General features: G+C 41.0%; 1 protein-coding gene across 2 annotated transcripts in view; it reads left to right on the top strand.

Moving 5' to 3' along the window:
• Positions 1-27288, top strand: part of LOC133403999 (potassium voltage-gated channel subfamily KQT member 5-like) — a 130023-nt gene that overhangs the window by 76712 nt on the left and 26023 nt on the right. For both annotated transcript variants that reach the window (XM_061679534.1, XM_061679533.1), the window contains exons 2-9: positions 4793-4883; positions 8700-8826; positions 11361-11536; positions 17438-17563; positions 17723-17833; positions 18541-18636; positions 19482-19576; positions 23387-23413. In XM_061679534.1, coding sequence (XP_061535518.1) covers positions 4793-4883; positions 8700-8826; positions 11361-11536; positions 17438-17563; positions 17723-17833; positions 18541-18636; positions 19482-19576; positions 23387-23413 — 849 coding nt within the window. The remainder of the gene's footprint in view (positions 1-4792; positions 4884-8699; positions 8827-11360; positions 11537-17437; positions 17564-17722; positions 17834-18540; positions 18637-19481; positions 19577-23386; positions 23414-27288) is intronic.

Below are 27288 nucleotides of genomic sequence, written 5' to 3'. Positions count from 1 at the left end.
TGAACAACAACTCATCTATGGAGATCATCACAAGTACTGAAATCCAAGTGTCCTCCAGATGATGGGGGTATTTTTAACAATACTGACAGACTTGACGACAAACAAATGTACTGATAAATACATGAAAGTTGAGGCATAAACAAAAGTAAATACAACTCATATGACAAAGTTAAACAATACATAAATAGATTTACAAACTGAAAAATAAAAAAAATAAATCAATAACCTGACAATTATAGAAAAATAAACGCTGACAAGTAAATGAATTTTAGAACACACCCAGAACTCAGACTCGTACGTACTAGTTTCCAGGCAAGCATCAGCCAACAAAAGTGAGCTGTAGTTTCTGCAATCACAAGCATGCGCGCTCACAAGAATGGGACACTAGATGGCATTTAATGGTAATTATTATTCAATTATAAAACATAAACGACAGGTAGCGACCTGTGTCCTGCCAGTAATTCTGGTGCAACATAAACACATAAAACACAACATACTGTATGTACATAAACGCAAAGCCTAACTGTGGTACAGTATATGGAGGATAATGAAAGATTTGGGGACAATACCATTTTGTTTAAATTCTGGGGTCTATATTTTTCTTTCTGCTTTTATGTTAAAGAGAATGAAGTAAGATGAGACTAAATTAAGACTAGACTAACAGACTAATTTGCATTCTGGGAAAGGCGGAATGGTCACTCAAACAGCAAAGAGAACATGATGATTAAAATAATACTTCTCGTCATTGTGAATTCCCGCTTGGGTGAGGTAAATATTTGCCGTTGAAATCAATGCTCAATTTATATTGGAACAGGAATCCAGAATGGTGCAGATTGAATTCAGGACCATGGACAGCATCTCCCATACCCTGTGAGTTACAGCTTCCCGATTTGGATTAAAATAGGAGAAACAGTGTTAAATGTGGTCATCCTGATGCCTCATCAGTCTAGCACTGAGCTCTGATGTATCATAGTCATTTCCTTACCTGCTTCATTACCCTCAGCGCAACGCGAGGCTACACTGACTTCGAACTTGGGCTGTCAGGAGGAAATAGGAGAGATGTTCTTAACCCAACTCTGTAGGTCACACATTCCACTGACGTTAAAGGAGATCATAAAAGTAGTTTTATTATGACATTTGAGGTGACATTTGATGTGTGATGTGATGCATGTGTGGAGGAGTTACATTTGAAAACAATGGCTTTGTAAGTGCAGGTCAGTGGAAGGACACTTTGTGTGGTGATTGTGTTTTTTTTTTTTTTGTGTGTCTGTCGGCATATTGTTGCCTGTAAACTAGGTTCATACATACCTGCTCATTTGAAAGTTCAGAGCGATTAGTAATACGGGCAGTGTGGAGCAAATGCAGACTCCAGTGACAGTGAGGCATCACAACACCCAGGGACCAAGGCCCACACAGAATACAACTTTATGGGACTAATTACTGAATTTCATTGAGTTCTTAATGATGCACTCATTGTGCTTTTCAGCACCCGTCTTTAAAGTAAATATATTCCGCATGAAAACATGAGTGCGGATATGGTTGGAGGGGGTTGATTGTCACTATTATTTTTCGCTCTGACAACCTTGTGCAAGTGCAAGAGGCGTAGGTGTGCGCATGACAACGAGCTTGCTGTTCAGCTGACAGCTGTACAATACTTGTCACTAAATAATGTCCTTCAGTCAAATTCACATTATTCAAATGTTTGAAAATGTCAACAGCGTCACTATAAAACTTGAGATAATTTTTTTTTTTTTTTAACTTGTAATTCACTTAGAACCAACGGCTTTTCTAGCTAGGTATGTTGGAGTCAAAAGGGATAAAGGGATGGCTGTGGAAAAATATAAAAATAGTGACCTTTTTTTTGGATGTCGACCAAAGTCTGACTGAGGTCAGAACAGCACTGTCCTGTTCTGTATTCGTATTGTGGGCTATGGGCCAGTAACCCTCTCCGTACGCCCACCATTTTCACACAGCCACAATTGAAATGCTCTGTATGATCCTGATTTACCAAGATTGTCAAGATTGAAAGACTTCCTTTCAACTCTGTGATAACATGTGTTGCACCAAGGGGCTGACAGTAATGAGTCCCCAGACTCTACTTCAATACAGCTATGGAGACTTGGAAACAAATTACATAACCAGTAATGACTTGACCTGATGAAGCAATAGATTGTGTTTGGCTGAAAAGCTACTGTATATGTACAACCTGTGGATAAAACACAGACCAACTTTAATGACAGTGGATATAAAATCTTTCAGAATTTTTGCCGTTACTGTTTCAGTACACAACTATTGTAGACAACAGTGTGTAGGCCCACAAAGTGTGATGTGGACTCTCTCTAACTTTGCCTCCAAAAAATCTAACCTTGGCCATCCCTCTGATGAGCGTACGTATGCAACCTGGTCACTCCGAGAGAGAACCTCAACATCTTCATTTCCGCCGCTTCCAGCTCTGCTTCCTGTTGTCTCCTCAGTGCCACTGTCTCTACTCCGTACATCATGGCAGGCCTCACCTCTGTCTTATAAACTTTGCCATTCATCCTTGCAGAGACTCTTCTGTCACATAACCCACCTGACACCTACTTCCACCTGTTCCAACCTGCTTGGACCTGTTTCTTCACGTCCTTACCACACCCACCATTGCTCTGGATTGTTGACCCCAAGTATTTAAAGTCCTCCATCCTCGCTACCTCTTCTCCCTGTAGCCTCACTCTTCCCCCTCTACCCCTCTCATTTATGCACATACTGTATATCCTGTTTTACTTCGGCAAATCTTCATTCCTCTCCCTTCCAGCGCATTCTTCCACCATTCTAACTGTTCTTCCACCTGCTCCCTGCTCTCACTGCAGATCACAATTTCATCTGCGAACCTCATGGTCCACGGGGATTCCAGCCTAACTTCATCTGTCAGCCTATCCATCACCACTGCAAAAAAGAAGGGGCTCAGGGCTGATCCCTGATGCAGTCCCACCTCCACCTTAAACTCCTCTGTCACACCTACAGCACACCTCACCACTGTTCTCCTGCCCTCATACGTGTCCTGTACTATTCTAACATACTTCTCTGCCACTCCAGACCTCCGCATGCAGTACCACAGTTCCTCTCTGGGTACTCTGTCATTTGGCTTTCTCGAGATCTACAAAGACACGATGTAGCTCCTTCTGACCCTCTCTGTACTTCTCCATTAACACCCTCAAGGCAAATAATGCATCTGTGGTACTCTTTCTAGGCATGAAACCATACTGTTGATCACAAATACTCACTTCTGTCCTGAGTCTAGCCTCCACTACTTATTCCCATAACTTCACTGTGTGGCTTATCAGCTTAATTCCTCTATAGTTCCCACAGCTCTGCACAGCTTCCTTGTTCTTAAAAATGGGCAAAAGCACAGTTTTCCTCCATTCCTCAGGCATTTTCTCACCAGCTAGAATTCCGTTGAAAAACCTGGTCAAAAACTCCACAGCCACCTCCTTAGAAGCTTCCATACCTCCACAGATATGTCATCAGGACCAACTGCCTTTCTATTTTTCATCCTTTTTAGTGGCTTTCTAACTTCCCCCTAATTATTCATTGCTACTTCCTGGTCCACCACACTTGCCTCTTCTACTCTCCCTTCTCTCTCATTTTCCTCATTCATCAATTCCTCAAAGTATTCTTTTCCATCTATCCAGCACAGTACTGGCATGAGTCAAAACATTTCCATCTCTATCCTTAACCACCCTAACCTGCTGCACATGCCTCCCATCTCTATCACTCTGTCTGGCCAACCTGTAGAGATCATTTTCTCCTTATTTAGTGTCCAACCTGGCATACGTCTCATCATATGCCTCTTGATTGGCCTGTTCCATCGCTACCTTCACCCTACAGTGCCTCAACATGTATTCTTTTCTCTTCTACTCAGTCCTCCTGGTGTCCCACTTCTTCTTAGCAAACCTTTATCTTCACATGATTTCCTGAAATTTGAGGTTCCACCACCAATTCTCCTTTGCCCCTTTCGTACAAGAAGATACAAGTACTTTCCTGCCTGTCTCTCTGATCACCTTGGCTGTCGTGGTCCAGTCTTCTGGAAGTTCCTCCTGTCCACCCCTTCTCAAAAAGCTGCACAAGACTCTTCCTTTTGCTGTTTCCACTACATGGTTCTCTGCTCTGCCTTTTGTCTTCTTAATCTTCTTCCCCACCACCATGTCATTTTACTACCACTACCTTAGTCAGTTCCCTCCTTCAGATGACATCGTCTGCACAAGATGTAATCCACCTGCGTGCTTTTACCTCCGCTCTTGTAGGTCACCCTATGTTCCTGCCTCCTTTGGAAGAAAGTGTTCACTACAGCCATTTCCATCCTTTTTGAAAAATCTACCACCATCTGTCCCTCCAAGGTCCTTTCCTGGATGCCGAATTTACCCATCACTACTTCATCACCCCTGTTTCCTTCACCAACATGTCCATTACAGTCCGGACCAATCACGACTCTCTCTCTCTCTCTCTCTCTCTGTCTGGGATGCTCAGAACTACTTCGTCTTCCAGAAATTCTCCTTCACCTCTAGGTCACATCCTACCTGTGGGGCATAGCCACTAAACACATTATGCATTATACATAACACCCTCAATTTCAAGTTTCAGCCTTATCTATTTGATACTCTTTTCACCACCAAGACATTCTGAGCGAACTCTTCATTTAAAATAATCCCTACTCCATTTCTCTTTCCATCTACACCATGGTAAAATAATTTAAACCCTAAAATTTTGCAATGTGTTTGCAGTACTGTATTGATGGTCTTTATTTTCTGTTCAGGTTCATATTGGTCTTCAGCTGCCTGGTCCTCTCTGTGTTCTCTACCATTCCAGCTCATCAGGTTTTCTCCTCCTATTGTCTTCTTATTTTGGTAGGTAACAGAACCAATTTTGCAGGCTATAAATGTTTTAAACTGAGTGTCACACACTAATCATCTACTAAACTCAAAGCACCTGCACAGCTTTCCCCAGGTGTCATTAAATTGCTTCAGTTTGGTTCAATTGTCTCAGTTGGGTTCAATATGGGGAAGACTGCAGACTTGACAAATGGCCAGAAGACCATCATTGATACCCTCCACAGGATGGGTAAGCCACAAAAGTTCATAGCTAAGGAGGCTGGCTGTTCACAGAGTGCTGTGTTCAAGGATATCAATGGAAAGTCTAGTGGAAGGACAAACTGTGGCAGGAGAAGATGCACCAGCAAAAGAGATCACCGTGGGCTTCAGCAGATTATCAAACAGAGAAGATTCAATAATCTAGCAGAGATCCAGAAAGAGTGGAATGAGGCCGGAGTCACAGCTTCAAAAACCACCACATTCAGACGCATCCAGGAGATGGGGTACAACAGTTGCGTTCCTCGGGTCAAGCCACTTCTGAGCCTGAGCCAACGTAGGAAGCGTCTCACCTGGGCCAAGGAGAAGAAGCAATGGAATGTTGGCCAGTGGTCCAAGGTCCTCTTTTCCGATGAAAGTAAAGTGTGCCTTTCAATCGGGAATCAAGGTCCAAGGCTTTGGAGGAAGACAGGTGAAGAACAGAACCCATGCTGCTTGAGGTCCAGTGTGAAATATCCACAGTCAGTCATGATTTGGGGTGGAATGTCCAGTGCAGGTGTTGGTAAACTGCTTTCTTAAATACAAGGTCACCGCAACAGTCTACCAGAATGTTTTAGGGGACTTCATGATTCCTTTTGCTGAGGATCTGGATGAAGATGCAGATTTCATCTTCCAGCAGGACCTGGCCCCTGCCCATACCGCCAAAAGCACCAAAACCTGGTTTGATGCCCATGCCATCACAGTGCTTGACTGGCCAGCCAACTGGCCGGATCTAAATTATCAAGAGGAAAATGGGGGCGCCAGACCCCCCAAAACAGTGATTCAAGCAAAGGGATTCCCAATTTAGTATTGAAGATTACCATACAGTTTTGAAAGTACTATATTTTGATTGATTTAATGTGACTTTTATTTATTTCTATTTTTTTCTACAAAAATTGAGAAGTAAATGGGGATTTCTTTACAGCATTCAATATTTTAACATTCCTTATTTTGTGGGTTTTATGAGCTGGAAGCCCAAATTATGTATAAATAAATAAATAAATACTTGCAATTGTTTAAATTGTGGAATCTATGAAAGTTTAACTTTTTGAATGGAATAATGAAAATAAATAAACTTTTCCATGATATAATTTTTTTTTGGAAAGGGTCTGTAAGGTGGTTGACTGTTAAATGAACGTGTAAAGTGAGCACACCATCGCATTTTTGTAAATATTTCTTTGCATCTTTTTATCGGACACCACTGAAGAAATGACACCTTCCTACGGTGTAGTCTGTTTTTATGTAAAAGGCGTGAATTTACTGTCCTCTCAAAATAAAGACCTCTTTATACTCCCGCGCCCGTATTGCATCACATGACCGACCATTGGGGCCCCTTTGCGTCACTTGACGCGCACACGGCAAAAATTGTTGCTGCGATTAGAATGCCTAAGCCTTAACTCAATACACAATCGCCAATACCGTGTGTGTGTGTGTGTGTGTGTGTGTGTATGTATATATATATATATATATATATATATATATATAAAATCATGCACATTTTCAACATGGTTTGGCTTCGCAGTTTTACTACTGATAGGTGGCCACGGACATGTAAACAAATGGCCACAAAATCCTGCGCATTATTGCTATAGAGAGGTAAGAGGTGCTTGCTGATGATGCTGATGCTGTTGAACTAAAAGGAAATCAAAATGATGGTTTCTCTTTAAAGGCCTTGACTTGTAGTATTTAGATTAAAAACAATAGCAAAGTTTTCAGTGTAACAGGACCTTTACTGTAAGAGATTCTTTTTATCTGAAGGAATAAGTCATTGTGTGTAGAGCAAGACAATTATATCCTACAATTTGAGCATAAATATTAGAGCATAAATAGTGTTCCAGGCATTGCACTGCTATCTCCTGTACATCACTGTTGTCTATTTGATGCTGAGCAACATGCAGAGGCAGCGTGTGTGTTTTAAAGGATGTCCTGTCAAAGTGATGATCAGATAGATTACCACTCTGTCCATTTAAATGGCACTATTTTTGCATCAGTATGCACTGTATAAGAATACGAGCTAATGATTTAGATACACTCGAACAAATAACTCATTGGATGAACACATTTTGGGCAGCTTTTCCATCCATTTTATTTGTGTAACTCCAACTCAAATTTAGTAGTTCTGTGTACTGTGATATAATTGAGTCAGCCAAACCCATTTTCATCAAATACAGCCAAAGTAAAATAAGTACACTTAGTGGTCTAAATAGACTCACATCAGTCCAACTCAAATTACTATAATTAGTCTGAAATAAATGTGTTTTTATTGAAAACTCACAAAATAAAACATTTTTGGAAATGCATTTTGAGCTTTACATGCTTACATTTGAAAGCTTCTTTGTCGTTGTATAAAACACCTTTGAGTCCAGTCACTCATATATCAATACAGTTTAGTTCATCTTGAATGAACACATTTTAAGTACCAGAAAAGCATCTGCGACAACAGTCTTGGACTGTGAGCACACACCCTGACTGTCCCTTATGAAAAAAAGTTGTATTTTCAGCTGCTGTACCTTTACATTTAGCTTGGGTCCATCCAAGTTCATAATGATCTTCTGGAAAACCTCAGAAGTGTACTTCAGGTGTTCTGGAAAGACTCGATGAAGTGCCCCGATGAGCCCAAACAGCATGATCAACACCATGATGACACTGCCAGCGTTGTTGAGGACTTTAATGTCCTCGACTACAATTCCCACATCCTCTGGCTCGTCATGTCCATCTTTTCGGATTGTGCAAATCTTTATGACTGTAGTGGTGATGTCCCTTTCTGCATCCTTAGCTACCACGGGCTGAACAACACAAACACAGAAAACAAATTAATTAAAATGCAAGACACGGGCGACAACAAACAGAAATCCGTATACAACATTACAAACAGCAGTGCGGCGGTGGAGTCTGTCCCCCCAAAAATTAGTAGTTCATAATTCACGTTCGTTCATGTACACTTTTTCCATAACACTTTCTGCAGTTAAAACACTAGTTAGAGTAACCACAAACACGAATAGTCCTACTCAAACTCCATTCTAGTGTACGCCATCTTAGCAGTTAAACCTAGCATAGCTAGCTAGCCCATGATGCTTGCCCAACTACGCTACGCTGACGGTCTTGGCAGTCTTTTGGGAAAGGTTATTTTAAAAAAAGCAAATTTTAAAAAAATCAGTACTCACCAGGGAGGGAAATTACAGCTGTCTTTTACAGCTGTAATTTAACAGCCGCAAATTGTCGAATGTCGATAAAGAAAGCAAGCTGAGAGTGCAAGGAACAAGTGTCTGAGCGTTGCAATGGTCAATCCCAATTCCAATTTCAAATCAAACACATTTGTTTTGAGTTCATGAATGTCAAAAGTGAAACTATTACTTCAGCTTAACAAAAAGTACATGTATAAGTTGTTAATTAGATTTGTTTTAGAACATTAAACAAACAATAAATATGTTGCATGAAAGAAGGGCTTGAATCATTTTTCTGAGTGTACTAGACTCTAGAATCTTGAGTGTTTGTTATCATTTGTACTTTGTCCTGAGAGGCTATGACTAGTTCTGAATATACGCAGCACATCAGTACCTTCTGCTAAGACTTTTTCATTTGTTCAACATCCTGCAGGAGTTTGTCATGATTGTGGTGTTTGGGTTAGAGTACATCATCCGCATCTGGTCGGCAGGATGCTGCTGTCGCTACAGAGGATGGCAGGGGCGACTCCGCTTTGCCAGAAAGCCTTTCTGCGTCATTGGTGAGTTATTACAGTGTCCCGCCCCCATTTCCCCCAATAATGTAATTTCTCAGTCAGTCTTATTATTTCCTCTCCCTTGTTTTGATGCCTGGTGCATCGTTCAGTTGCCTTATTCGTGTGCTCTGGAACACACTAGGAATATAACGTTAGGTCGTAAGCAATATTCCATTGCATGCGATTGACCAGAGTTTGCGTGTGTCATGGAGAGCTGTGGTCAAAGCTCATAAGAGAAGAATGCATTTACGTAATGAGTTTGCATCAATGGCCTTTTATTTTTCCAATATTTAGACACGGATCCCTCTGCTGCTTCTTGGAAAGCACAATTGGAAAGACTGATTAAAGGGGAACAAGACTCATGGGTCACATGTGACCCCACTTTGTTCACGCTAACATTGTCTATGCTTATTTATAATGTTGCTGATCTCAGGAGGATGACGGAAACGGACAAGCAGCATTCAGTACAAGACAGAGTAGTGAAGTTTTAACTTAAATACTGCTGTAGATAAACAAATCATCTTTGTTTGAACGTTGTCATTCACATTTTTGGTCTCCCATTTAACTCATCCATCCATCTATAACGCTTATCCACACAATGGTAGCGGAGGTGCTGGAGCTAAGCCAAGCTAATTGCAACAGGCATATATATATATTGGGTCACATTTTTAATGGCAGCAAAACAATGATTATCTCATAAAGCAGCATATTGGAACATTTTGCACCAAGCTCAGGGTTAGGTTTTCATTTATTTTGTTCAAACGTCAGTAGTAGAAAAACTGGTTAAAAATTGCAACTATCAGAGCGCTCACAAAACGATGGGCCTCACCAATCATTAGAACAAAAAGTCCAGCTTTTCCAGAACAAAATGGCATTCTCCAGTATGCAGTGGAGTATTCATAGTGCTTCACTTTTTCCACATTACGTTATGTTAAAACCTTATTCCAAAATGGAATGTTTTTTTTTCTTCAAAATTACTAACTAAACACAACACCCATTTATAACAGCATGACAATGTTTTTTTCCATCCATCCATCCATTTTCTGAGCCGCTTCTCCTCACTAGGGTCGCGGGCGTGCTGGAGCCTATCCCAGCTGTCATCGGGCAGGAGGCGGGGTACACCCTGAACTGGTTGCCAGCCAATCGCAGGGCACATAGACACAAACGACCATTCGCACTCACAGTCATGCCTACGGGCAATTTAGAGTCTCCAATTAATGCATGTTTTTGGGATGCGGGAGGAAACCGGAGTGCCCGGAGAAAACCCACGCAGGAACGGGGAGAACATGCAAACTCCACACAGGCGGGGCCGGGGATTGAACCCGGGTCCTCAGAACTGTGAGGCTGACGCTCTAACCACTTGGCCACCGTGCCGCCACAGTGTTTTTTTTGTTGTTGTTATTATGATTAAAAGTAACTGAGAAAGTATTCACATCCTTTGCTCAATACTTTGTTTATACATCTTTGCCAGCAATGAAAGCTTCAAGTATTTTTGAATATTATGCCACAAGCTTGGCACACCCATCTTTGGGCAGTTTGGCCCATTCTTTTTGGCAACAGCTTTCAAACTCCGTTAGGTTGGATGTGGTCTGTCGATGCACAACCATTTTCAGCTCTGGCATTAACTCCAAAGTAAATCAGAGCAGCTTATTTTGTCTCTCATGGTCTGAGAATCCTTCAGGTGTCTTTGGATAAACTTTTACTCAGGAGTGGCTTTCTTCTGTCCAATCTACCAAACAGATCTGTAGGGTGGATGAGAGCAGAGATAGTTGTCCTTCAGAAATGTTCTCCTCTTTTCACAGAGGAGCACTGGAGTTTTGGTAGAATGAACATCAGGTCCTTTGTAACTGACTCTGACTGAGGCCATTCTCCCGAGGTTGATTACTTTAGATTTTAGATGGGCGGACAGCTCTGGTGAAAGTCCTGGTGATTCCAAACTTGTGAACGTGAAGTGCTGTGAAAACTTTCTGGATGCCTCAAATGTATTGGGCTTCATTTGGCTACGGATTGAGACAAAGTCTTGTGCCCAATAAATTCCCGGTAACGTAGGCTGCTGTTGCCAGTGTACCCAAGTCAACAATATAATTAATGGAACTCAATACATGTTTCATCTTTCTTAATATCCAACATTTTTATTTTTCAATTTGATGAGGACTAAATGTTAGAAACACTTCTTCTCCATGTGGTTCTGTTTTATTTTGTTCAGAGTTGTTGGGTGAGGCAGAAGCCGAGCCTGGCACAATGTATGATACATACAGTACGTAAGATTGTATGGGTTAGGGCTCGAATAAAGAATGACAATTCACCATTCTGGAGTAGTAAACTTCGAACATAATCATGTAGTACCTGTAATGTCTTTTCTCTGTGTCTGCTTTTCTGCCAAACACGAAGGTCATTCAGAGAGTTTGTTCACTTCAAGTGAAAATCCTGAAACTGTAGACGCAGCATTTTTTTTTCTACACAATGCAGTAGGTTACAAATATTGCACAAGTTATTGTATTATAAGAACTAAACATCCTTTTTTTTTTTGTACCTTGCAGACATCATAGTGCTGATTGCATCAGTTGCTGTGGTGTCGGCAGGTAGCCAGAGCAACATCTTTGCCACATCAGTCCTTCGTAGCCTTCGTTTCCTACAGATCCTACGCATGGTGCGGATGGACCGGAGAGGGGGTACATGGAAGCTGTTAGGGTCTGTGGTCTACGCACACAGCAAGGTAGGCTAACCACAAACTAATTGGCAAATAGACACTGTTTTCTTCTACTACAAAATACAATAAAACAATATCAACAGGGGGGTTCAAATATATTCAAGTACAGTCTTATTTCTTATTTATATCCTGTAGGTGCTGCTATAGTGTTGTTCTAGTAGTGTGGCGTGAATACTTATCATTAATGCTTCACATAGTACAGTGTAAGTATGAATATTTTCAGCATGTGTGATAATATTTTAAACCATTAAGACATTTTTTCATGTATATGACAGTTTTACATTAAACTCCAGTTTCCTCCCACATCCCAAAAGCACGCATGGTCAAAGAGGTGAACCTCACCCCAGCTTTGCTTGTGAATGACTGAGCAATTCAGGGAAGCTCCTTTTATACCCAATCATGGCACCCACCTGTTCCCAATTAGCCTGTTCACCTGTGGGATGTTCCAAACAGAGCATTCCTCAACTTTCTCAGTCTTTTTTGCCACCTGTCCCAGCTTTTTTGGAACGTGTAGCAGCCATAAAATTCTAAGTTGATGATTATTTGCTAAAAACAAGTTTATCAGTTTGAACATGAAATATCTTGTCTTTGTAATGTATTCCATTAAATATAGGTAGAACATGATTTACAAATCATTGTATTCTGTTTTTATTTATGTTTAACACGATATCCCAACTTCATTGGAATTGGGGTTGTATTTAGGGAGTTCGTGGTTGAGTTTAACTTTGTCTAAGTTCCCAAGAATAAGGAGGGGTGAGTCTGGGTGTTTTTTTCCCCCATTTCGTTTACTTGTTCAGCAAGCATTAGCAGTGCGGCATTCGTGTTAGCTTGAGGAGAAATGTAAAAGAAGAATGAAAGATGCGAACTCACAAGGTGAGTGGAATGGCTTATAGTTCAAAAACAGTGACTCTAAAACCTCTGTGACGTAAGTACACCATTTTTCATTGAAATAGAAGTATATCCCGCCTCCTTTTGTTTTCCCCGATAACTCTGTGACGCGGTGTGCCCGGTGTAGATGGAAGCCCGGAAGCATTACGGCGCCATCGGGGATGCGTTCACAAAGCCATGTCTCCATAAAGCACAAGGGGGCGGAATGTTCGAAGTCTTTACTGGTCTTTGTCAGAAGATGAAGCTCGTCCATTTTGTTGGGTGGGGAGCCTAGATTCGCGAGGTGGATCGACGGGAACGCCGATTTGTATCCTCTCTTGCGGAGCTACTTCACTTGGATCCCAGCACACTTCCCCCTTTGTCGCCTTCATCTCCATGCGCCATACACCGCAGCAGATGCCCCAGCCACCTCATCTGGCTCCTCTCGTTGTGGAGGAGCGGCGGCTCTACTCTGAGATCCTCCCAGATGACCGAGCTTCTCACCCTATCTCTAAGGGCGAGCCCGGACACCCTGCGGAGGAAACTCATTTCGGCCGCTTGTATCCGGGATCTTGTTCTTTCTGTCACGACCCACATCTCGTGACCATAGGTGAAGGTAGGAACGTAGATCGACCGGTAAATCGAGAGCTTCGGCTTAGCTCCTCCTTTACCACAAAGTCCGCGTCACTGCAGACGCTGCACCGATCAGCCTGTCAATCTCCCGTTCCATTCTTCCCTCACTAGTGAACAAGACCCCAAGATACTTGAACTCCTCCACTTGGGGCAGGATCTCATCCCCGACCTGGAGAGGGCACGCCACCCTTTTCCGACTGAGGTCTCAGATTTGGAGGTGCTGATTCTCATCCGAGCCGCTTCACACTCGGCTGCGAACCGCTCCAGTGAGAGTTGGAAATCACGGCTTGATGAGGCCAACAGAACCACATCATCTGCAAAAAGCAAAGATGCAATACTGAGGCCACCAAACCAGACCCCCTCTACGCCTCGGCTTCGCCTTGAAATTCTGTCCATAAAAGTTATAAACAGAATCGGTGACAAATGGCAGCCTTGGTGGAGTCCAACCCTCACCGGGAACGAGTCCAAGTTACTGCCGGATATGCGGACCAAACTCTGACTCCAGTCGTACAGGGACCGAATAGCCCGTATCAGGGGGTTTGGTACCCCATACTCCCGAAGCACCCCCTACAGGACTCCCCCGAGGGACACGGTCGACTGGTTGGGCGGCCAGGACGAAAACCACACTGCTCCTCCTGGATCTGAGATTCGACTTCTCGATGGACCCTCCTCTCCGGCACCCCTGAATAGACCTTACCAGGGAGGCTGAGGAGTGTGATCCCCCTGTAGTTGGAACACACCCTCCGGTACCCCTTCTTAAAAAGGGGGACAACCACCCCAGTCCGCCAATCCAGAGGCACTCTCCCCGATGTCCACGCGATGTTGCAGAGGCGTGTCAACCAGGACAGCCCCACAACATCCAGAGCCTTTAGGAACTGCGGGCGAATCTCATCCACCCCCGGGGCCGGAGCTTTTTAACCACCTCGGTGACTTCAACCCCAGAGATAGGAGAGTCCGCCTCAGAGAACCCAGACTCTGCTTCGTCATGGGAAGGCGTGTCGGTGGAATATTCTCCTCACCGACTCGCAACGTCCCGAGTCGAGGTCAGCAGCGCCCCATCCCGTCTATACACAATGTTGGTGGTGCACTGCTTCCCCCTCTTGAGACGCCGGATGGTAGACCAGAATTTCTTCGAAACCGTCCGGAGGTCTTTCTCCATGGCCTCACCGAACTCGTGACACGACCACAAAGTCGATCATCGAACTGCGACCTAGGGTGTCCTGGTGCCAAGTGCACGTGTGGACACCCTTATGCTTGAACATGTTGTTCGTTATGGACAATCTGTGATGAGCACAGAAGTCCAATAACAGAACACCGCTCGGGTTCTGATCGGGGGCCCCTTCCTCCCAATCACACCCTTCCAAGTCTCACAGTCGTTGCCCACGTGAACATTGAAGTCCAGCAGCAGAACGATGGAGTCCCCAGCGGGAGCGATCCCCAGCACCCCCTCCAAGGACTCCAAAAAGGGTGGGTACTCTGAACTGCTGTTTGGTGCATAAGCACAAACAACAATCAGGACCCGTCCCCCCACCCGAAGGCGGAGGGAGGCTACCCTCTCGTCCACCGGGGTGAACCCCAAGGTACAGGCTCCGAGCCGGGGGACAATAAGTATACCCACACCTGCTCGGCGCCTCTCACCGTGGGCAACTCCAGAGTGGGAGAGAGTCCAACCCCTCTCAAGTGGACTGGAACCAGAGCCCAAGCTGTATGTGGAGGCGAGTCCGACTATATCTAGTCGGAACTTCTCGACCTAAGACACCAGCTCGGGCTCCTTCCCTGCCAGAGAGGTGATATTCCACGTCCCTATAGCCAGCTTCTGTAGCCGAGGAACGGATCGCCAAGGTCCCGCCTTCGGCTATCCCCCAGCTCGCACTGCACCCAATCCCTATGGCCCCTCCCACAGGTGGTGAGCCCATTGTTGAAATCAAATGTTGTCTGGCATGCATTGTTCATCAGTGCTTATTGTTCTTGTGTCTCTGATGTGCAGATTTATTATAACGTTTTCCCAGCATCACCTCTTAAGTGTTGCCAAAGCACCAACAGCTCCAGAAAAGTGTATATGCCAGTCATGAAGTTGGCGTGAGGCACCGCACATTTCCACAGTCATTACCCTCTTGATACATCTGAACTTAGCCATGAAAAAGAATGTACGCCACGTTTTTGTGCGTACGCACCTTTTGTACTTGAGCCCCCAGGTGTGCAGCAATTTTGAACCACCCCATCCTGCATGCCTGCATGTGTGTGAATTGGTGCTTTGATGGGTGCTCAGCTCGCAAAACAAAATATAAATGCTTAAACATACACAGCCTGGATAGTACTGATGGCTTTAACGGGAATAGTTGAGGCCCCCCTCCCCCCCACTTTCCGAACGTGTCTCTTCTCCCTCTTACCCCCCTCACCCCCAACACCCCACCGCTCACACACACACACACACACACACACACACACATACACACACACTTTAAAACAATGAAATTCCTTTTTAACATGCCACTGCCCTTGAATGCATCATGGCTGGTTGCCGCGTAGATGATCAATAACACAGACACCAGATGATCCACAGACATATGCTGTAAGAATGTTGTGCAAACCAGCTTCAAAAGGCAAAAAAAACAACCTGAAAACATTTTTTCCAAACAAGCAATGAAAGTTGAGTCAAAGTGTTGATAACGTTAACAATTTCCAAAAATTAATAGGTAAATATGAAGGTATAACGTGTATTTTGCCCAGTCCCTTTAAATCAAAAGTTATGAGCATTTTAATACACTTTATACATGTGTCATAAGGTAAAAGGTGTCATCTCCGAGGCTGCTAACGGGCACATGTTTCGCTTGTGGGAAAACAATAGTGTGACTCAAAGCCCTGCCGCTAAGACTAATTCAATATTGCTACCGAAAGTTAGCTTGCTTGCAAGTCATTTGTTTCTGCTTGGAATATGTGCTCACTGCCCATTACCCAGTTCCAGCAACACATTCAGCTTTCTCCAATAAATCAACTTTCACCTGCTTTTCAGTGTAATAAAGCTGATGAATTTGTTTGAAATAGTTTTTCTGCCTGACCGTTCAGAAGTTGGGTGTGATGACGCTGTTTGTAGCACCGAATGATCTTACCAATGAGAGTGGTCGACAATCCACGGCAAGCCAATTCGACAGTGAGTTTGCTCATTTGTCAACCATGGATTCACTCATTTTGGCTCTGAATTCTTAGTGTGGATGGAGGACACTGTCTGCTCAAACTCGAAACGTTGTCAGTGACAATGGTGGAAGTGGAGGCTGGAAGAGCTCCGGTGATATGGAAATTCTTCCTTCCACAATTTGCATACAATTGTTTTTTTAAATTGTTTTGCACATGTTAGTTTCTTAAAACAAATATATTTGTCAACCAAACCCAGCAACTATTTCTAATCGGTTTCGATTGTAGATTCTTGTGTTGTGTCTTGTGCATCAGTATTACGGGAACTCGTACAATGAGAAATGTTCTGCGCTGTTTGGAATGCGAAACTGAATTGCGATTAAATGCATAAATTTTTTCTAATTAATTTTTCTGTAATTAATTAATCCAAATTAACACAATAAAGTCCCAGCCCTAATGTTTCAAACTTTCATACTCCAATAAAAAGACCACTTGCGCACTGCAATACAGATAATCCATGTTTTGAAACATATGTAGTAAATAAATGCTCTAATTTAAAGGTCATATTTATACTGTATTTCATTATGTTCCCTATTATCTATTTTGATGGACAAAAACACGTTTACATTCAAGTTCAGGACGAGTGACTTAGACTGATTATTAATTTGCATTGTTATAGCCACATGCTCAGATACACTTATTCTGGTTAGGAAATCTACTGTATATACTGTATTTGGGAATTCCTGATCCTACATAATCTCACGTGTTGAGGTTTTGGTCGGCTTCAGAGGATTTTCAGATTCCAACATTGTGTAAGTATGGGAATGACTGTGTTTGATTCAGAGCTTGTCAGAAAATGGGCAAAATTGCTGGTGAGTCCAAGCTGATGTCCACGATTATCCTCTTTTGCTTAAAATACAATTTGTTTGCTTTCGTGGTGGAGTGAGGAAATCTGAAACTGAAATCCGATCGTTTGGACTGAAGAAAATAAAATTCAAAAAAATGATTCAGTTCTTTTCACTTCCTTTCCATTTTGTGTGCAATAAGCTTGCTGGTACGATCCATGTTTCACTGAATTTATGTGTTCAGCGTCACTATTGAACATGTATTTATCTGGCTACTATGCTTACCTGTCATTGTGTTTTTACTTCAACCAGAGTTTGACAGTTTCATTGTTTAGTTGTGTGGTCACTATGAAGCAGCGCGACACTTCTGAAATGATGGCTATGCCCCTTTTAAATGGCGCCCTGAATGTCTGCTGATCTTTGCCCACAGGAACTGGTGACTGCTTGGTACATTGGTTTCTTGGTTCTCATCTTCTCTTCATTCCTCGTCTACCTTGTGGAGAATAAGTTCAACAAGGAGTTTGCCACATATGCCGATGCCTTGTGGTGGGGCACGGTGGGTTTTGAGGAAGAACTGTGGCCAAGATTGCATTGAAATATAAATGTTGTTTTTTTTTTACACCTAACAGGCTATGAAAGTATTCCACATCATGTAACAACCAAATTGCAGATAAGTACTGTATCACTTTTACAAATCAGAAACATCTTTTCACAGATCACTCTAACAACCATTGGCTACGGGGACAAGACACCAAAGACATGGACAGGAAGGATGCTGTCTGCAGGGTTTGCTCTGCTGGGCATCTCTTTCTTTGCCTTACCTGCAGTAAGTGCAAACTTTTCAAGGCATCCTTTTTTGTTTGTTTGTTTTATTACTGCTCTTAGAGCTCTTAGCAATGCCATTTATTTGGGTCGGATTTTTATTTAACAAATGGAAGGCACTGTACTCTGGAGATGACTTCTAGCAGGAGCATCTGATGATCAGTTTAGTTTGTATGGATGCAGAGTTATGGCTCAAATGATGATAAAAGACCTGAGTGATCTTGACCCACTGCCAGTACATCGACATATTTGACCTGAGTAGAAAAATACACATCTTTAACATTGTGTTACACTGTGGAGAAGTGTTCCCTTCATAGATAAATCAAGGGTGCAGGTATGACATCGATTATATTCAAACAAGTTTATGAGGCCCAAAACCATTGAGGACCAGTAGACCAATAATCCACATGCTTCAGTCAATAAGATGGCAAATGCTTTGATGGCAAAGTTTATATTTCAACTCTAATAAAGCTTTTATTATAAACGAACATCACATTTTAAAGTGATCTTTTACTGAGAGCTGTCCAAGCTAAATCTATGCCTAGCCTTGTTATTTCTCACCCGCAAGGGTACATGACAAAGGAGACAAAGTCACCTAAAGAGCTCAACAGGGCACATTGAGCATATTCTATATTTAGTTCAAATCATGAAACATTATAGTGATACTTTATTTAAAGCACTAGCTCACAAAATACCTTCCTTTCTCACCAGGGTATTTTGGGCTCAGGTTTTGCCCTGAAAGTCCAAGAGCAGCACAGACAGAAGCACTTTGAAAAGAGGAGAAACCCTGCAGCTTACCTCATCCAGGTAAATTGAATATGTATAAATCACATGTCTATGTGGCAAACATGAATGTTGCTGTTATTCAGAATAGTATACCACTATGATCATTTTCCATCCTCCCTTTAACCTCTGTGGACTCTTGCTAATCCTGATTTCATTGGATAAAAGTCTCTGCATGTAATTTCAATCTCTATTAATCTGGGAGGTTGTTTGTTTTTGTTTTGTTTGTTTTTTTCCACACTGCTCGCATCTAGGAACATGTTGCTGTCATTTCTGTCTTGTTTGCTTCACGTATTGCCTCCTTTTCCATCATCCCCAATCGTGCATCTAATTTCATTGATGTATTCTCTGGCAATTTCACATTGTCCTCTGCATAGACTGTGAAGTACTTCGCCCTCATTTGCTTCTGACCCTCACAGACTTTACCCATATGCTTCCTCTTCATCTTCTCCCACTGTGGCACTTGCAGTACCTTATCTTCCCTTCCTGCCATGTTATATTCCTCCTTTTCCGACCGTCATTGTGTCATCCTGTCCATTCACATGTTGTACCAGGCTGCGTGGCGTTATTACTCCACAGACAGCACCAGGCCATAGCTGGATGCCACATGGCGGCACTATGAGAGCCTCCTGCCCTCCCACAGGCATGTATTCATGCCTGACCTCTGCTCCAAGCCAAGACGTGTGACACCCCCGTGTTAGTGTTTTCACTAATCAGCTTTTTCTTTTTTTTCTTTTCCATTTTCCTCATTTCTTCCTCTTCTTTGTCTCTGCACTCTCTCTTTTTAATTTATTTTCTTTATATTTATGGGTCTTCTCTCTGTACTTTCTTCTTCTTCTCCATCTTGGTTTTGTGTATTCTGCATGCAGTGTGTTTGGCGTAGTTATGCGGCTGATGAACACTCGGTTTCCATTGCTACCTGGAAGCCTCACTTGAAGGCGTTGCATACCTGCAGCCCTACAAAGTAGGTACAACTATGCCAACTGTTGCCTGTATTTGGTCACTTGTCTTTTTATATATATATATATATATATACATGCACACACACACACACACACACACACACACACGCACACATAACACATAAGAAATGTCCTTAAAATTGACCTATTTATTTCAAACAATTTACACCACATGTAAATCCTGGCTTGGGGGCCTGATCCGGCCCACCAAATCATTTTTCGTGGCCCACGAAAGCAAATCATGTGTGTCAACTTCAATAATTCTTGCTAAAATCTGTACCAAACTTTGTAATTGTCATTTGTAATACAATAATAACTAATAATATTGTTGAGATCTTGCAAGCGTTTTTTTGTTGCCAAACCCCCCTTTAATAATAATAATTTGTTTGACTGACATCGCCACAGCTGCTCTGGGGCAGTCTGATGGAAGCGTGGCCACCATTCTCCGCCTACGGCTCTTCCTGCCACCAACAAACATGCAACCGCATTCAACATACATGTGCAATGTATGTTAAGTGTCTTGCCCAGGAACACAAAGATGACAAGCGCTCAGGCAGGGATACGACCCGGGGACCCTCTGTCGTTGCAGGGTGTACAATTAGCCTCGGCACTACGCCACCCCACAGCCACTTGAGGACGAGTTGAACAAAGTATTATCTATGACTTCTGATTTCAAAATTAGTTGTTGTGATTAAATATTTATATGGTTTCAGAGCCAGAGAGGCCCTCTGAGGGAAACTGTAACTACAATGTGGCCCGTGACTAAAATGAGTTTGACACCGCTACAGGTTCTGTGTAAATCCAATCACTTGAGCGCTCAATAGCAGCCATCGGTTTATGGGCTCAATATAGGAATTGTAGCATTCATTTTCTATTATGTATGCAATTATGAAAGCAATCAGAATTTATGACCTTTATTGGATGGCCATGAGCTGAGAGGAATACAGAGATCAATCGCTATAATGGCTTGACCTGCATGGGTGCACAACATTTAGTGCAATCAGCCATATACAGTATCCACATTACAAAGACACAAATGATGACATGAAATCAGGTTTTGTCACTCAGTGACTTTTGTTCTCTTTTTGCAAGTGTTTCCTGAGTTTGCCTGGACATAACTTTTTTGACTGGCATGTTTGTATTTGTTTTTATCATAATTCAATTCACATGGTGCATTGCGGGGGACACTTTGGTAAATTTCTAAGTTTGAGAAGGAATGGTTACGTTTCAAAGGTTGATGCAGTTATAGTCATTGTATGCAAGTACAGTGCTGAACAAATTCATTCCCTTAAGTTTTGGTTTTTCTGTAATGGTTAATTCACCAGTATGTGAACGTTCTTTAACTGAAACGATATTGTTAATACTAGAACATATAATATGTTCTACACATACATTTCAAACACAGTAAAGAAAATTGTTCCTGTATGTATGTCTGTATTAGGACTGCACGATACTTTGTTTGAGCATCATCATCACGATGTACGTGTGCGCAATAGTCACATCGTAGTTGGTCTACTGGTGAATGAAGTGTAAGAGCAGAGGGACCTGTTTGGACATGCACAAAAGATTAAGGGTCAATCCCAATTCTACCCCTTAGCCCTTCCCCTTTGTTTTACCCCTTCCACTTACCCCTTGGGAATATTCCCATATATGGGAATTGGGATGACATATCGTACCAGACGCAACAATTGTTTACCTTCGCAAGATGCCGTCTCGTGTCAAATAAATGTTATGATTATAAATTGCTTTTTTAATTTGAATGTGTCGGTTCGTGCAGTTTCTAAATGTGACGGGTATTTTAAAATTATTTCGAAGTGTTCCTGACCACATGACAGCGTGCATACATGACTATATTTCATCTTTATCTACTCTGAAAACACATTTTTATAGGCACATATTTTGACAAAACTAACTTCATGGCCTAACGTCGGCCAATAAATAACACCAACAACTACCATCACAAAACACATAACCAAACATTTGCAAATACAAACATAAAAATAAAATATGTCGAACAGAATAGAATACAAGATAACTATTGTCGCTGTCACAGGAGCAATGAATAACAGTATCACATAATTTGCAGCGTTGAGGTAAAACAGAAGCATGGAATTATCAAAGAGACACACTTATTTACAGAACATACAGTTATTGACATTTGGGGAAATTTCCATATTATGACATGGTGGTAGTGTGATTATTTACATTTAGGTATTGCAGATTTTTTTATTTGAAAAATTACAAATATGAATATAAGAAATGAGTCGAACATACGATCATAAATTCTTATGAAATAGAAATAATATAACGTTAAGAACATAAACAACACATTTAAATACAGTATCTACATTTTAACTGGAACGCTATAAAAACTATATATTTTTTGTTTCAGTCTCATGTCGTTTTCGTTCATATTCCTCTAACTTTAGAAGTGCAGTTTGCGTCCGTTGTCATTTTGGCACCGGGCTTGTCGTTCTGGAATTTTGTGCGCTGTTGTAGAAGATGGTTGTCTCGTGTCCCTGTGGAGGCGTCCGGTTATTTATGACGTTGAGCTCATGTGTGTTTCGTAAACCCGACGTCAGACGAGGATATTCACGGGGAATCACAGGTTAAGGTTTCACGCCAATGAAATACTGTATTACATATGAGGCTACAGCTTAACTATATGAAAAGCAAATGACGCAGTATACTCAGGAGTCACATTATTAGCGACGTTATATTAGCTACGTAGCGTCTGAATGTGACTTAGCTGTCTAATAATTCTTTCTAATTGTTCATAAAATGCAGTACATTGTGGTGAAGTGCATTTGCTGTGGATTTGAAAAAATGCCATTAGTATGAATATCAATAATTATGCTCATTTACATTGATGTACTTCCTTGTCCATTCCGCCGTCTTGTAAGCAACATACATACATAGATACATATATATCCTTCGCTTTCTAGTGAGCTCCCCGACCACGCTTGGTTTCAAGGGCTTAAGGGGTAGCATTGGGATTGGCTGGCCCTAAAAGATTGTACACTTGCTGCAGATCCTATTTTGCTCTTCAGAATGAAACGAGACAGGCACGTGGCAGCTGAGTGTGCGAGGTGCGTACAGGGACATCGCGGAAATGGTAATAAAATGATTGATAATGTATCAATCATTTGATTAATATAGTCAGCCAGAGCTACGAGGAATGCAAAGTTATCAATGTCCTTTCACCATCATTCCTGCCAAACTGTGCTGCGTGTTTTTGTTTGCACATAAAGAACAAAAGTCCTGTTTTCATTTTAATTCCTCATTAAAAAAAAATAAAACACCATTCAAGCAACAGATTTTTCCTCATATTTCCTTTTTGAGATTGTACGATGAAAGCTGCAGTTGGCTAAAATTTTGAATTATGAAATATGAACTTGGAACGATGAACTGAATTTAGAACTAGTTCGTGTTAAAAATTAACTTTCTCAACACTGATCCTGTATTATTTTTATTATATATTATATATATTATTTCTTTTACCAATAAATCACAATGTCATTTTTTTTCCCAATATTGTGCAGCCCTAGTATGTATGTATGTATACATTGCTAATTGTACTTTCACAAGCCAGGCTTTATGATTTATTTATTTTTTTTTAAATAATGTTCATGTAATTTGAAATAAATGCTGAATACATTAGATTTTATACTAACCTGAAAATGCAGTGTTCGGTCTTGTGCAATTGCTGAAATTGATGTGAACAATGAACATAATTAATATTCATCACAATGCTCACAATTATCTCTAATATGATTTCTGTCTTTTTCTCAACTCTCAACTGACACCTCCAGAAAAGAACAAGGAGAACCAACGACAAGGTTTGTGACGAAACACATCATTATTTTGCCATATTAATAGAGAAGAATTTCCATCATGCAGACAAAAAAAAAAAACATGGCTTAGATGTATTTGTTACTGTGGCTATCTGGCTCCAAAGCATTGAAAAATGTCTTCAAAATCAATTGAGATTCAGGAAAGAAAAAAAAAAAAGTCATCATATTCATTATGCTCTGCCTCTGCTCTGAAATGTGCTGTTTAAAACATTGGTGACCAGTGACAATGCTTTTTGCTTACTGGCCATTTTGAAAAGCCTCCCAGTCTTTTCTAGTTTCCTCTTGTATTTTTGGCTTAGATGAGCCTAAAACTCACAGCCGGAAACATTTAATAAAATGGAGTTGCTAATTGAAAACAATACCTTTAATACACCTTGAGAGCTGTGTCACAGTAGTTCATTTGTCAAATTCTACATTGTTTCGTGTTGGGACATGAACATAATGCTCAAGGCAATTCACACTTGGGTCGGTATGGGTCTGTGTGTTCTTGTTCTTTTCTATTTCTTGGCACCATTATTTTGATGGAAGTAATTTTACTGTATATAGTTTAGAACATGACTGTAATTCATTTTTACTTCGACTCACATTTTGGTATAAAGGTTAAAAAATTGTTTTAATTCATCCCGCAAGTTATATCTTTATTCAACACACAACTGACCTGTGCGAAACAAATCAAAAACCAACTTAAGCTGATAATTGTAGTCATCATCTCAATATTATTTCAGTTGTCCATTTAACAGGACATCTGACCAAAGCCTTGTTTAATGCTCTCTCAGAATGTAAGCAGCATAGGTTTAATAATATATTGGGTTGTGTCGATACTGCATGTGACTGAACCAAAATGGTAAAACTGCAGCACTGCAACTAAATTAGCTAGCTAGTTCACAGTGAGTAATATGTGATGTTTACAGGACACTCCAGTCAACGTGAGACACCGAGGACTTGTATCTGCACTCAAGTTGGGGAGTCACATTTGTCATTTTACTTCATGCAGATCACGTACTTACAGTCCGAAACATAACATTCCAGCAGTCTAAAATGTGACTTAAGCAGGGGAGCAACCTTTTGTTTTTTAGCTACTCTTAAGTCAGTGATTAGATAACACAACAAATTTTGAAAAGACAGTGTGCATGGTGCCATCGGTGAGTGCTGTTCCTAGGTGACTCTCATATTTGCTGGATGTAAACTGGTGAGTCAGTCACTTGTTACCATGTTTCATCCCGAGTGAGGCACATCAACATGAAGTGTGTGAGTCACCAAACTAGCATATTTCAAATGTTGCCGTCGATTTATTTTTCCTCTAAGCTCAATTGCTTTGTATTTGCTACTCCAAAATGTCAGTGGTCCACCAAATGCGTTGCCTTAAACTTCATCGCAGCTTGGCATAAGATTCTTCAAAGAAGGTATTGAGTTTTTTTGTTTTTTTTTAAAGTGGATCCAATAAAATATAGGGGGGAAAAGTGCAAACAATGGCTAAAATAAAAATGTGAACAGTGTTGACATTTAAAGTGCTTGATAGCAACTTGTCATTTCTCTTTCTCTCCCTGCATCCAATAACACACACATTATGTCTATCTGCCCTTGTTTTATTCTTTTTTTAGTCAAATGTATAGTAATAAACAGAAGCTTCTGAGGTGTACCTCTTGGAAACATAGGTATAGTGCTGCTCTGTCCATGACATGTTTTTGGGAATGCTGACAACACTGTGTTCCAAATTAGTAAACATTTGCGGTGTTGGTTCATTTTCCGAAATAGTCTGTAGAAGTTACAGTGAATATTTTTTTTTAATCATCAACAATTATATCAAAGCTCTACGATAACGAGGATTTTACAAAACCACTATGATATTACTCCAATTTCTGTGGAGCCAAATAATATGATTGCTATAATTATTATTTTAGTTGAAAAAAAATTGTACTTAGATGTTTAAAAAAAAAAACAAAGAATGAATACCATTTTTTCATCTTTTGTGATCGACGGTGTTCACGTTCATGCAAGCCTCTTCTTCCGTTTCTGCTTGTTTCTCATTTGAGGGGACAAAAACTGCCTTCCAGAGTTGCTCTTTGTACTGTAGGTATACTGCTGTCTACCCTCGTAGATCTTCTTTTAAGGATGCGCCACAGGTTCTTAATAGGGTTGAGGTCAGGGAGTGATGGTGGCCACAAAATTCCTATTTCCCCCTTTATTCCCACAGCAGATTAATCTTATGTGGTATCTTTGGAAGTGTGGGATAGTGTTTTGCATGAGAATTGTATGAGAATTATTTTTATGTGGAAGGCACACTCCTTCTTTTTGAACTACGGCAGGAAACGTTCCGTAGAAACTCCACTAAAGTTGCAGTGGACAACATCAGGCACCGAAAAGGGGCCTACAAGCTTGCTCTTCATTATTCCAGCCCAAAATACCATGCCGCCGCCCCCTTGCTGACGTGGAAGCCTTTTTGGTATGTGGTGGGTATCCACAAACCATTCAGAAGCCCATTCATCTGGACCATTCTTAGCAGCACAGCATTCATCAATGAATAATACAGTTACTGTAAATTAGATCAGAGCCACAAGCTTAAAATACTGTAACTGCTTAGTGCTCATCATTGGCTTTTTAACAGTCCTTCTCAATGTATTTGCCTGACAGAAGCTTTGCTAAATATGTCTTTATCGGAACAAACCAGCTTGCACGTCAACCATTTAACAGCATGAGAATTTTTCTTCTGACCATTTTTTTGTCATTGGACTTGAAAGATTATTCTGTTTCCCCCATTATGAAAAATATAACTTTCTTAATAATATGGAACAATCTCCTTAAATAACATTCCTTAAATTGTCAAGCTTGTCTGGAATTGTTTTCAGTGATCTAAATAGAAAGGAGAAACATGCAAACACTTTGTAAGTTAAACCAAAAACTCAAATGTTTTATTTGATTCCTATATGCATAATAATTTGGAACACAGTGTGAACATCATTGCATGGGTATATCTGTAGCGTGGTGCAATGTCAGGGTTTGGGCATTATAATGTCTTTATACTTTTTCCTTTTTCGAATGAGGACATTAATATGCACATTGTCTGGTTTGATTGCTTGAGAAATGTGCTACCTTTGCTTGACATTCTCTGCTTTATATATACTCTTATTTTTAGGCTACATTCTTAATAGCAAAGATGAACAAAACATATTTAGCAATTTAATATTTTATTTATTTTTAATATTACGAAGACAATAATAATAATAATGTTTTTTTAAAATAATATCTTACCGGGCACAATCTACTTCCATTACCATGATTTTAACAATATTCAAACAATAATACTTACTAATAATAATCCTGTTCATTGTTTTTTTCTTTCGTCAATTCTTGTAGTGTACTGTACTGTCCAGCTAAGACTACTACTAGTTCTATTAGTTACAGTTGTTACGGAAAGTATTCAGATACTCTTACATTTTTCACTCTTTGTTATATTGCAGCCATTTGCTAAAATCATAAAATGTTTTCCCTCATAAATCTACACAGCACCCCATATTGACAGAAAAAAAAGGAATTGTTGAAATATTTGCCGATTTATTTAAAAAGAAAAACTGAAATATCACACAGCCGTAAGCATTCAGACCCTTTGCTCAGTATTTAGTAAAAGCACCCTTTTGAGCTAAAACAGCCATAAGTATTTTTGGGAATGATGCAGCAAGTTCTTCACACCTGGATTTGGGGATCCTCTGCCAGGGATATCCTGGACGAAAACCTTCTCCAGAGTGCTCAGGACCTCAGACTGGGCCGAGGGTTCACCTTCCAACAAGACAATGACCCTAAGCACACAGCTAAAATAACAAAGTAGTGGCTTCAGAACAACTCCGTGACTTTTCTTGAATGGC

Source organism: Phycodurus eques, chromosome 6, assembly GCF_024500275.1.
Source record: "Phycodurus eques isolate BA_2022a chromosome 6, UOR_Pequ_1.1, whole genome shotgun sequence".
In the NCBI taxonomy this organism is placed as follows: Eukaryota; Metazoa; Chordata; class Actinopteri; order Syngnathiformes; family Syngnathidae; genus Phycodurus; species Phycodurus eques.
Note: the sequence above shows the minus strand (reverse complement) of the source record. Positions and strands in the feature narration are given on the sequence as shown.